Source organism: Aulostomus chinensis, chromosome 18, assembly GCF_037954235.1.
Source record: "Aulostomus chinensis isolate RoL2024-O1b breed Wild chromosome 18, RoL_Achi_v1.0, whole genome shotgun sequence".
Lineage (NCBI taxonomy): Eukaryota > Metazoa > Chordata > Actinopteri > Syngnathiformes > Aulostomidae > Aulostomus > Aulostomus chinensis.
This window is the reverse complement of record NC_141337.1, coordinates 5,436,401-5,448,928: the sequence shown is the minus strand read 5'-3', so window position 1 is coordinate 5,448,928 and position 12,528 is coordinate 5,436,401. Positions and strand designations below refer to the sequence as shown.

General features: G+C 44.3%; 1 protein-coding gene and 1 long non-coding RNA gene across 2 annotated transcripts in view; one reads left to right on the top strand and one right to left on the bottom strand.

Annotated features, from left to right (window-relative positions):
- The window catches only part of col5a3a (collagen, type V, alpha 3a), a 52,578-nt gene that overhangs the window by 2,874 nt on the left and 37,176 nt on the right, over nt 1-12,528 (bottom strand). The window contains exons 43-65 of the mRNA XM_086185473.1: nt 12,190-12,297; nt 12,062-12,115; nt 11,818-11,871; nt 11,610-11,717; nt 11,454-11,507; nt 8,611-8,664; nt 6,966-7,019; nt 6,830-6,883; nt 6,629-6,736; nt 6,491-6,544; nt 6,344-6,397; nt 6,152-6,205; nt 6,003-6,056; nt 5,796-5,903; nt 4,916-4,969; nt 4,504-4,557; nt 4,327-4,434; nt 4,185-4,238; nt 3,146-3,181; nt 2,621-2,674; nt 2,229-2,529; nt 1,172-1,284; nt 1,001-1,069 (exon numbers count right to left, since the gene is read on the bottom strand). Of these exons, the coding sequence (XP_086041599.1) occupies nt 1,001-1,069; nt 1,172-1,284; nt 2,229-2,529; nt 2,621-2,674; nt 3,146-3,181; nt 4,185-4,238; nt 4,327-4,434; nt 4,504-4,557; nt 4,916-4,969; nt 5,796-5,903; nt 6,003-6,056; nt 6,152-6,205; nt 6,344-6,397; nt 6,491-6,544; nt 6,629-6,736; nt 6,830-6,883; nt 6,966-7,019; nt 8,611-8,664; nt 11,454-11,507; nt 11,610-11,717; nt 11,818-11,871; nt 12,062-12,115; nt 12,190-12,297 (1,815 nt within the window). The remainder of the gene's footprint in view (nt 1-1,000; nt 1,070-1,171; nt 1,285-2,228; nt 2,530-2,620; nt 2,675-3,145; nt 3,182-4,184; nt 4,239-4,326; nt 4,435-4,503; nt 4,558-4,915; nt 4,970-5,795; nt 5,904-6,002; nt 6,057-6,151; nt 6,206-6,343; nt 6,398-6,490; nt 6,545-6,628; nt 6,737-6,829; nt 6,884-6,965; nt 7,020-8,610; nt 8,665-11,453; nt 11,508-11,609; nt 11,718-11,817; nt 11,872-12,061; nt 12,116-12,189; nt 12,298-12,528) is intronic.
- Nucleotides 1-12,528, top strand: part of LOC147244813 (uncharacterized) — a 71,495-nt gene that overhangs the window by 56,533 nt on the left and 2,434 nt on the right. The window contains exon 3 of the long non-coding RNA XR_015110117.1: nt 2,270-2,548. This is a non-coding gene — a long non-coding RNA (uncharacterized LOC147244813). The remainder of the gene's footprint in view (nt 1-2,269; nt 2,549-12,528) is intronic.

Here is a 12,528-nt window from a genome sequence, read left to right as displayed (position 1 = left end):
AATGTCATCAAACTCTACCCAAAGGGCGGCACAGCTTGGAGGTAGGGTGGCCATCTAGCAACTGAAGGGTCGCTGCTTCTATCCTCACTTCCCCTGGTGACCATGTTGAAGTATCCTTGAGCAAGATACTGAACCCCTAATTGCTCCTGATGGCCCTGCAACGGACTGATGACCCGTCCAGGGTGAACCCCACCTCTCGCCCAGTGTCAGCTGGGACAGGCTCCACCCCCCCACCCCCCCCATGACCCTGAATGTATAAGGGGTATAGAAATGGATGGGATGGAAAATCTGCCCATTAATTTCTGAGATATCCTGCTTAAAAAAGAAAAACCTTTTCAGGTTTATGGAGTTTATCCATACACGAGGCCACAAAGAAAAAAACTTGTATCTAAAACCTTAGTCAGAAAAATGTTAATAACTATCCCTGAAATACAAAACTGCTGATGAAGTAATTTACATGATCAAAGGTGAAAAGCTGCGGCGACTTTTCTTCAGAATCACAACCCACAGGGGGAGTAAAGTAGTAACTGAGGGAGTGAAAAGCCAAATCAAGGACTGCGCGAGCGAGTCGGTGAATTGCAATTGTGCTGGCAGCTCAGTGATTATCTGAGAAGGTTATGAGCCCTCTGATCAGGTGCACATGAAAGGAGAGAGCTGCCATGAATGCCAGTCAATGAGAGCGAGCTGCCAATGGCTTTGTGTGAGTCAGTCTCAGACTGCTGAAAATCAACTGCTGGCAAGTCAGCGCTCTCATTACACATGGTCGAATAGGTTAATAGCAAATTATACAGCGAACAAATTTACAAAATAAACATTCACATGCAGCCGTGCACATGGATGGACTCAGCCGCTAATGCTCCTGCCTCTATGACATGCATGAATATCATTCAAACACTCAATTAAGATGACCAATTTAGCTGAAAAAGATCGACTGGCATTTGGAGTGAGCTCGGATTAATCGAACCAGGAGGTGACGATTTTTTTTTTTTTTTTTTTGTACCTGCTTGCCTTTCCTGAACTGGCTGTACCAGTTTCCTGGCTTCTCTCGGTTCCACGCTGCTAATTTCACCTAGACACACAGAGAATGGGGAAATCTTAGGTTCAGCAGCTCTGATGTAATATGGTGGATACAGCTTTGCAGAGGATTACTACAAAAAGACTGGAGAGCTACCATTTCAATCTTCTTGTCAGGGTCGAGACAGGTCTCTCCGTCAGCTGTGAAGTTACAGTAGACCTTGAGCGAGTCTCTGTTACAGCCTTGGTTCGGATCAATCCAGTACTCTCCTGCAAAGGACATGAAGTTGTTGAAAAGTTAAAAGTATAAGTCAGGGAATATGGGCATGTCTGAAATGTGTCCACTTCTTCCTGGAGTAGATTTTAATGTGGTATAATCAGGAGTCATTGTGAAGGAAACACACAGCCACAGACCTCCACCAGGAAGAGGAGAGCGCATCCAAACCTGTTCATAAGAACTGAAATAGGGCTACTGGACCATGATCCGTACCAGGGCTGTCCAAAGTTGGGCCCAGGGGGAAAATTTGGCCCACCATAAGGTTTGATTTGACCCGCTATATGTAAAAATCATACTGGTAAATAAAATACTGATGATAAGAATGAGGAAAACAGTTACTGCAGGCCTAATAATTATCCTATGAAATAATTTAAAACACTGTTTATCCTTTTGAGGTAAAAATGCTCTTAAAATAATAATAATTGAACATTAATTTGGGAAAAGGACGTCAGTTTGGTGTAAGGGAAGTAACAATCAAATGAAGACGCAGAGACAGGAGTACACAGACTAAAGGCATTTTAACAACATATTATGTGTTTGCCTTTGGCCCCCAGCCCGCCGGTTTTAATTTGAGATACGGCTCTCTAAGGAAATAAGTCTGAGCCCCCCGATCCATGCGATCAAGATGATTTCTGGAAGGTGAAACCGTTCTGTCAACCGTTTCACTTGGACTTTGATAATTTGATAGATTTTCATCCATGAAATGTCCAGAAAAATACGGCTAATAACTACATCCTGTCGATGGGCTAGAACGTGTCTACAGGCCCCGGGTCCACAGTTTGAGAGTTCCAGTTCGCCTCTAAAAGTAAATCTTGTGTTCCTTGTAATATTACCAGATGTCATCAAAATCATCTTTTTTGAGATGTCCCGCAAACAAACAGAAACATGGTGGTGGTCACATTCCCTCCTTGGCAGGAGTAACAATGTCCTTGCTCACCATCTTTGTAGTCAGGCTGAACCATCATGAGTTCTTTGCAGGTGCGGGCGGGGCTCTCGAAGGTTCCGAGGGGCCTCCTCATCAGCTCCACTTCAGTTTTCATGGAAGAAAGCGTGGCAAAGACTTCCTCCATCCCCTCAGCATCCTCCAGAGCTTGATCGGCCTGAAGGAAGTCTTCCATATCGATGTCCACGTCCTCTGCCCTGGATGGAGCTGCTCCTCCTGTCCGATCTGAGTGCCTTCTTTTCTTCCGCCTGCCCTCCCTGATGGGCAGAGGCTGGACTATTGAAGCAGGGGGTCCCTGGAGGAAAGCCAGAGAGGTGAGCAAGAGGTGAAAGGGAAAGAAAGAGGATAAAACTAGTGCAGAGATATGGATGATTGCAGGTACTCACTGGGGGTCCTGGGGGACCAGCAAGACCTGGATCACCTCTGGGACCAACAATACCCTGGTGAATAGAAAACTTTGTGTCAATCATCTGTCACCTGGAGTCTCTCTTGCATTGCTTGGCTAAAGCCTGGCTTTATCCAGGCAGATATGGCTGCTGCTTTATAGGATTATCCAGCTATGTGCATCAGCACTCTGTGGCCAAAGCTTTGGCTGTCCACACATATGCGCGCACACACACACACACACACACACACACACACACACTAACAAAAGTGGTTTTTATAACATCACACACCACAACCAAATCCTATTAAAAGGGCCCAATAGAAAAATTACACACCAGGCAAGCATGGCTGTACAGCAGGCTTTTAGTTCCATAGACATGTGGTAAACACAGCAGAGCATTGTGATTAAGAAGCATGGTGCCTTTAAGCCACCAAACACACTTCCTCTCTTCCCAAGCATATGTTCCTAGCAGCTGCTAGCTGAGGTGTGAGTACGGGAACAGGAGAGATGAGACAGGACTCACCGAATTTCCTTTAGATCCTTTCTCTCCAGCTGCACCCTAAAAGCAGAGGCAGGGGTAGAACATAAATAGAAGATCCCGGGGCTTAAAAAAACTGGAATTATTCAAGCAAGCACTGAAAATCTGGACCATCATGCATCATCTTAGCAATAGGGTGGGTTATAGTTTGAGAATTCTTCATTTCACTACTGACGAACGAGGAGTGTTAATGCTCTCTGGACAGAACCTTTGTTCTTTGCAGGTGTAATCATTTCAGTCGCTGAGATAGCAGGTCTTACACATGCCATAAAGTCATAAACTGGAAGGTTTTCACTTCAGTAGATGTTTTTAAGTCATTATCTGTTGTGAAACCAGGAAAGACATCGGTGATGGAACCAATGCGCTTGAAATTTGACAAACTAAACAAGCTTGTAGTGACGCATCTGGGGAAAATGAAACAATGATTTACTGCTGATCAGAACCGAACATTAGAAACACTGAGGTTGAAACACAAGTTAACTTCTGTTGAGAAGTCGTAATGGCTGTCTTCATGAGTCGGATTAGCACGGAAGGCTGCTGTTCTTAAAAGAATGCATCTACGAAACAAGTATCAATTCAATATTGCATCATTTTTAGTGCATAAGTTAAACATTTAGCGGCCATTTTGCATCAGAGGTTTAACAGGAGTGTGTTAAAGCCTTGTTTCCTTTCTCCTTAACGTGACTGCTTTGGAACTCTTTGTATTGAACCTACAAAATCTAAATCTAAATCTCTGTTTTCCGTTACATTTGCATTAACAAGATGCAGCAGACAACTGTGTGTATGTGAATAAATCTGTCGTTTTCAACTTACTGTCTGGTCACATCATGAATAACTTTAATGTGCCACTTCTTTCAATTGCTTTTCAGACATTTATCACCACAAAGGAATAAAAGAAATGTATTTTTTAGACAGTAGCCTACTATACAGAGATACAATCAGAAACAACACAGGCATTTTGAGACGCTTGAATACAAAGAATTGGATCAGAAGTCCTTCCTATTATAGCAGCTAAGTCACTTACTGACAGTCCAGGTGGTCCTGGTGGACCGGTGGGACCAGGTGGGCCATGGACACCCTGGATACAGCACAATTATGTTTTATTAGAGAGCTGAACTTTCTCTGAGCAGACTAGCCTCAGATTCAGCATCCCTATATACATGTACCTCATCTCCTTTGGGACCTTGTGCACCCTGGTTACCTGGCAGGCCTCGGTCTCCCTTCTCACCAGAGTCTCCCGTAGGGCCGATCAGACCGAGCAGCCCACCATGACCCTGCAGACAGAGACATGGTTCAGTTCTGCTGTTATCCAGTGATTAGAGAAATATTTCTCTGTCACTCACTTTCTCTCCCTTTATTCCAGGGTCCCCTTTTAATCCTGGAAGTCCTGGTGGCCCCTGTTAATGATAAGCATTAGTTGGTTAATCATGGAGGTTCTGTACTTGAAAAATGCTTTGATTGTGTTGAGTTTGAGTTCTTTTTAAAATAATATCCCATGCCCCCTTCTCATTTCATTAGCTTTTCAGAGCGGCACAGGAATGCGTCCTAGCACCCGGAATAAATTAGCGTTGTTGAATGTCCGTCATCTCAGGGTCAGTGGGATTTCATGAATGGGTTTTTGGTTAAATGGTTGAAATGAGGTCATTGGTTCATACTAGCTTGAAGTGGCTAATCAGGACTACAAATGTCATCATGGCCAAAAGAAAAAGAAGCTAATTGTGATGACGTCCGTGCAGCATTCTACGGTCATCTTACCATTGGTCCTGGTGGTCCCGTCTGCCCTGGGAGTCCATGATTCCCCTGTTCACCCTGGAGTATAAAAGGATGATGTCATAGTGCTGCATAAACATAAATTGGACTTCATATTGTCAAGTTTAGTGGTGATGCTCAACAGAACCAGATCACTTAGCAACAAGTGTTCACGGGACTACTCCAAAGAGCCTTTTGTATTGAGTACTTACTCGGGATGGGAACAGCACAGGATTTCGAGAGTCGTTTGTCAAGGCCCACATGTCAAATTTTGTCAAATTGTCAGCCTTTTTTAAAATTTTTCCCAGCAGCAGCAGCAGTACGGAGGGTGGAAACTATTCTACACTGTACAACTTCATTTTAGGCTCAAAAACATGGCTGTAATGTTCAATATTGGCCATCAAAGCAGTGATAATAGAAATGAGAGACTTTTGCAAATTTAAAAATGTTTATTCAGCATCCTTCTTAAAAAGGCAAACTTAAGTCGAGGCTTTACCGAGCTAGAACCGTAACACTAATTTCCTACAGGAGTACAAACACATATCACATTTTAAACTGTGTTGTGCATGAAAAAAAACAAGACAGGGGCATAAGTGCCCTCATCCGCTGGTTGTCACATTACTTTTTACTAAAACAAAACGGAAAACAGACAGTTGGCCCATTTTATTTAAAATATTTAATCCTATTTCTTTAGGGAAAAAAACGCTGTATTTTATGATGTTTATTTTAATTGGAAATGTAATAGCTTGAAATACAAAATGCAATTCACAAATACACATGAAAATCCCACAAGGGGGATTTTTTTTTTTGAGGTGAGCACATGTCGATTGTTGGTCGTTTTGTGTTGGTCGTTTTGCTGATAAAAAGCCCCATCCCAAGTACTTACTGCAGGGCCTGGGATGCCTCGAAGCCCCTCTGGACCAGACCGCCCTGGCTGCCCTTGGGGTCCCACTGGGCCTGTCTTGCCCACTGTACCATGGATTCCTGTCACCCCCTGTTGTTGAGAGACAAGTCATTACGACGTCAGGTGCAAGGATCAGATAGATAAAAGCCGCCACACAGAACCACTGAGCTCCCGTGGTGCCATCCTCACCTTGGCTCCTTTCAGTCCTTGCTTCCCTTCTTTTCCAGCAGCGCCAACATGACCCTGATGTCAAGACACATCATAAGATGACGACTTGAGCTATTTACACCCAACATGAAGCTACATGCATATGAAACCACAAAACACATCAAGCTCACCCTCCTTCCCGGAGGTCCAGGAGGACCTGGCTCTCCGGAGGCTCCCAGTGGACCCTGCAGGGTAACAAGAAAATAAAAATACACAGAAGAGAGAAAAATGCTCCTGAAAATGTTCAAAAATACTCGTAGTGGCTAGCAACTTAAAAAAAAAGCGAAAGAAATTAGTTAATGATGAAACAAATCATTGCTTACTGCTTTGCCAGGTTCTCCATTGTCACCTTTAGGCCCTGGTCCACCATCCAGTCCCTAGATGAGAAAATGTTGTCAAAGAGAAATTAAAAGAAAACTTTTTAAAACAAATTCAGATTAAGAAAATAACTAAGAAATGATAACGCTTACATTGGCACCAGGTTCTCCAGGGGGCCCTGCATCTCCTGGGAAACCAATCGGGCCCTATGGACACAAAAAGGGAATTAGACCATCATAACCATAACCTGACCTGCAGCAAATAAAAGTCATTATTTTGAAGAGTCTCACAGGACCGCCTTTAGGTCCATCTTCCCCTGTTGCTCCTCTGGCTCCTGGAGGTCCAGCTGCACCAGAAGCACCAGCGTCGCCCTTCTCCCCGACATCGCCTTTAACCCCCTGAGCCACCAGCAAATGAGATGACCATCAATAAAGAGGTGAGGGGAGAAGGAACCGATAGAACCGGGTTGAGCAAGAGGCAATGCGACTCACAGCGATTCCAGGCTCTCCAACTAGCCCAGGGTCTCCAGCTTCGCCATCCTCGCCCTAGAAGACGAGAAACATTTGGAGAGATAAACACAAACATGGTAGCACACAAGCGCAGATAATGCTAATGGGAGACGCTGACCTTCTCTCCGACAAGACCGGGCTGACCAACTCCACCAGGCATTCCAGCAGTGCCCTGCAGTAGGAGGGAAGAGTTTGGCAGCTTAAATATCAGGAAACAAGGGCATGTTTGACATATTCATGGGATTTTTCAGTCTCGGTGCCGTATTTGTTTGTTCTGCTGAAATCAAATGATCACAACGTGAGGAAAAATATTGAATGTGGGCTTTGATATGTGGATATTATCTCGAGTCACTCAGTGGGGTAGATTCTGATTCCGCCGATGTTGCCCATTTGTGTGTGTGTGTGTGTGTGTGTGTGTGTGTGTGTGTGTGTGTGTGTGTTTACTTGCACATCGTGTTCAGTGTCTCGAGACAAACCGGGTAAAAGCATGTTTTCAGTAGAGTGCACAAACATGAGCGCTGAGTACAGCCGTGCACCACTAGTGAACTCCTGCTGTCAACTGTTTTCCTCACATGCCATCCCGCCCTATTTTGCTGTTTTCCACTGTTCCTGTATCAGTTCATTCATGTACAGTGGCTGTATTTCCATGCTTCCTAGTGTGGCGGTCCTGCAGCTCACTGCTAAATAATTGACCGGCGTGAGAGGCAGTAGAGAGACGACCATTACTTGAGGTAAATATAACTGCCTCTCAGGGATGATAGTCTAATACTCCTAAATGATTCATAAAGCAGTAAATATAACTCTCTCCCCGGGATTATATCCTAATACTCTTTAATTATTCAAGTTTCAAAAGCAGCGGAGGGTCTGTGGCAGGAAGAGTTCAAACGAAGAGAATACTGTATGTAGAGACGACGGGCTGGAAAATTTAAAGCATCTGCCTTGTGTAAGGAAAAGAAATGTGCATTTTCAACGATACAGCAGTGTGTACTGAAAGCAACTCCTCTTGTTTCCAAAGCTTGGTACACCATCATGTTTTCTTTATGACTCATATAATCATGCAACCAAAAAACTGATTTCTGCCCTTTGTGCATGTTCAATTGCAAGGGTTTTGCTTGGAATGTTCTTTTGAGCGTGAGATTTTTTGGGTTAGGAGGATACACATGAACAGCTGTTTGATATATACTGACTGAATTGTGCCTCATGAGGAAATTCTCCTTTTACTCACCCTTGAGTGTCTGTAAGTTTATCTTTTAAACCGACATCCTTAACAGAAATGTTCCCTTTACTTCTCCCCAAATGTGAATAATGGATATTCTAGTGCTTTAATGTCCATGTCAAAAGTTTTAATTGTACTTTTGCGTCAGGTGTATGCAGACCTTACGCCATATTCTAGGCCCGTACGAGAGCGCTAGTGTGTGTTGCAGTGGAGAGGTGAAGGCATGAGTCCTACAACCCAGAAATTATTCAGTGCTGTTGAGCTCCCTCATCTCAAAGTCAGTGGGTTTTAATTTAAATGTCAGTCGCTCACACTAGCTTAAGATATCTTAATGTTTTATTGTACTGCATAAAATACCTTCACCCCTGCACCTCTCTAATACACCACCGAGGCAGTAGGTGGCAGCGGGGCCTCTGTGTCAAGTAATCCTACAACTTCAAATAAAAGTTGATGAACTAAAATGCCAAAAATAACGAAACCTGAGTGACTAAATACATTTTTTGTGGTACAAATCAAATTGTGAACAAGAGGGAAGAAATCACACTACCTCTGCACCAAATGGGCCTTGAGGACCCCGGGGCCCATGCAGTCCTGGAGGCCCCTGTGGAGAGAGAAAATAATTATGTTTTATTAGGGTGTCATATCTTAGCGCAGACAATGACAAATGCAGCAAACGCAGCAATACAAAGTGAAAGCGATATGGGATAGGTGAGTTCCTCCCAACTTAAATAAGACACAAGTCGGCCCACGATGGATTTCTTATGCAGTGGCCCCAGTATCCTCTGATCATTACAGTAGTGACATGATGAAGACGTTCAGGCAGGTCATTACGCTCACGATGACTCTCTCTCTCTCTCTCTGTCTCTCTTTTATTCTCCCTTATTAATGAGAAGCCTGTGATGTAAAAGACTGTATTCTCTCAACCGCGGTGACGGCATGTGATTTGACTGTTCTATGCGACTCGAGAGCGCTGAGCAATTAGTCCTAACTGTGCTCTGTGTTTCAGCCGCGTAGATGTGGAGCTCTGCTCTCAAACACTCTCAAGTCTTACAGGGAGCCGTGCGTTGTAAAGACACTAAGACAGAAAGACAATCTGCCCGGCGAGAGGCTGTGTAGCAAACACATCGCTCTGGTGGAGAGATTCTCGAGCATTAGAGGGGAGAATCCTGTGATCTGCAACACTCACACATGAATGAAACTTCCCCAGTGAGTCCTCAACCCCACCCCGCTCTTGTTTTGGTTCCATTTTAATACATTTCTCCCCTAATCTGGCTGTGGAGAAGAGAGGCTACAGAGGATCTTGTTGAGTGTGTGTTCACGGCTGACAGCGCTGTGAGATGACTGTCACAAAGGAGGATGCTCATTAGTCAGCCAAGGCTGAGGCTAATCTGATTAGCAGCTGTCACACCGTCTTCCTGCTCACAATCAGCGCCCCGCCTCTTCCTTCCCCTCCATCGCCCCACCACGTCCGTTCTGTCATTCTCTTTTCCTTCTCCCTCACAGGATCATCCCTTCATTCTGAGATCCTCCTCCTTTCCTGCACATGAAATTGTCCTCTGTTTTGTCTTTTGCAATCATCCTTGAAGATTCATCGCACATTGATAACGTGTGAGGTTGTTGTGGGTAGAGAGGTTTCGATGCCGCTCCCCATAACCAGAGTGTGTAATATTATCAGTGTATTATCATTTTTATTAATATTATTTCCATTTCACATGACGGCCAGAAATGTGTTGTTGCACTGCTGCTCTTTTTATTTGTGTGTTACATGTAGGGTGCACTGATATTGGCCAATAATTGTTGACAGGCTTTGGTTAATGAGATGGCCGATGTTCAACTGTTGATGGTTAGGTGAGCTATTGCAACTTTTTGTTTTTTTCAACCCAGCTGAAGAGTTTTGAAGCTCTGTAAAGGGTATTACAACCGAAACATACCTCTTAAGTCATGATTGCAGGGAGTAAACTATATAATATACAACTCATACTGAGAGACTAAGAACGACAACGGCCAGCAATTTGTTGAGCGTTAATGATTATCAGCAGAGGAAAAGGTTGGTTCATGAGTTTGATATATATCAGCACTGTTGGCAACATGGAATTCAACTGGTGGAACTAATGACTGTGTGTGTGTGTGTGTGTGTGTGTGTGTGTGTATACCCTGAACTGTACAATAATCGAACAACATGTCAGATTTAATCCTAAAGCACTATTTTTCTCATTTATAGTCTTCTGATGTAACTTTGGTTCAGTGCATAAAATAAGCACATCACACTGATGTAGGGAAGAGGATGCTTTCTACTTGAACATAACTTGTACATGCAGCACTAACACTTGCACCTCGTTGTGCAAAGTTGGTGACAAACAAGTAATTTCAAAGTAAAAGCATGACACCAAGCAAGATCCTAGACAATGTAGGGCCCTTAAACTACAGGCCTTTTTTTCTTTTAAACGTACCCACATCTATTTTACTTAATTATACTGAATAAATATTCTTCAAGGGCTGCACGGAGGTACAGTGGTCGGCACTGTGGCCTCACAGCAAGAAGGTTCCGGGTTTGAGTCCCAGCTCGGACACAGGATCTCCCTGTGTGGAGTCTCCATGTTCTCCCTGTTCCTGTGTGGGTTCTCTCTGGTACTCCAGCTTCCTCCCACCGTCCAAAGACATCAAGAGAGGACGAGGCTGATTGATACTCTAAATTGACCGTAGGTGTGACTGTGTGTGCGAATGGTTGTTTGTGTCTATGTGTTGGCGCTGCGATGGACTGGTGTCCTGTCCAGGGTGAACCATAGCCGCTGGGATAGGCTCCTGGCCCCTGCGACCCTGAACAGGAATAAGCTGAAGACAATGGATGGGTGGAAATATTCTTCAAGTATTTTTAAAAGCTCTGCCTATAACCCAATAAAGAGGTGTGTAAATGCCATAAACTACAGATAAGAACTAGGAGTGTGAATCAATGTCCTTTGATTAATCACAAGTTTAAAATACTAATATTTAAGTGTATTTCCCTGTGTGTGTGTGTGTGTGCGTGTGTGTGTGTGTGTGTGTGTGTGTGTGTGTGTTCTCCTCTTGCTTGAAAATTAGCACAATTGGTTATTTTTAAAACTGAATGTCCAAATAATAAGGAAACATCATGTAAGCAGCCGCCAAACCCTGCATCTTTGCAATAAATAATTCACAGTTCTGCTGATGTACGCATTGATGTTTGAGCCTCAGGAAAGATCAATTAGACTGTGTTTGATACTGAGAGGAAAGTGACTCAATATCTGATAAAACCACGTCAAAGTCATAATAATCACGAGGAAAAGTGTGTGATGCTTGAAAAGTGGTGTTGAGCAACACACTTGAGACGGATACTTGAGTGGAGATGTGCTGAGATAGCTGAGCGCTACTCACCATTGAGCCAACATGCCCGCTCTCTCCTTTCTCCCCCGGGGGTCCTGGCATGCCCTGCAAATGCAGAAATGCCAAGCTATGCAGTCTTGCACATGGGATGGACATTGATCGAGCCTTGAATATGTGGTGAGTCATGGAATGTATAATTGTTCTCACCTGTAGCCCTGAGGGACCAGATTCTCCCTTAAAGCCCCTCAGTCCTTCATCTCCTTTGGCTCCGTTCATTCCCTGCTGACCACGAGGACCTGGCTCACCATCTGCACCCTGAAACATCGGAAACAGATTACAGATTCAGCACAGATTAACCATGCATCACAGGTTGATCTGTATTTATGTGGTGCCATTCTGAGCGATGGTAACATACCTGCAGTCCTGGCTGTCCTACAGGTCCTTGAATTCCAACAGGTCCTGGGGGTCCCTAGAAAAGCCAAGAGCCTTCAATACAATGTCATCACATGATGACAGCCATCTGCTCAGTCTACCAGAGGATGCACTGGACAGACAAACAGTAATTATAGTGAATTACCCCCCAACCAATTAAAAGCCAGTTTGTCCTCTACCTCCTGGAGATGCAAGGTAGTCATGTGACGCTGGGACTATTTACTCACTACTTCTCCTTTGTCTCCTTTGCTTCCCTTCTGGCCTGGTCCTCCTGTCTCTCCCTGCAGACACATGTACACAGTCAACACAAATACAGAGAACTGTGTGCTACAGTACATGCTGGCTGTCCAAATACCTTGTCTCCATCCTCTCCTGGAGGCCCTGCGGGTCCTGCAGGCCCCAGTAGCCCTAGCGGTCCTTGTTCCCCATCACGCCCAACCGGCCCCATGAGCCCCTTCTCTCCCTAGAGGACAGATGGGAACACAGCACACATCTAGCAAATGCTCCAAAATGAATCAGCCTCCAATAGCAACATGACACGTTGATTAATGTGTCGTACCAGGAAAGACACTCGCATCCAAAAAAGCATCCTTTCTTTCGTTCCATCTGTCTTAATTCTCATCTGCTCCCCGTTTCAGAATGACACATTACCGAGCAGAAGCACATGTTGTTTACCACACAATGGTGGGAGGTG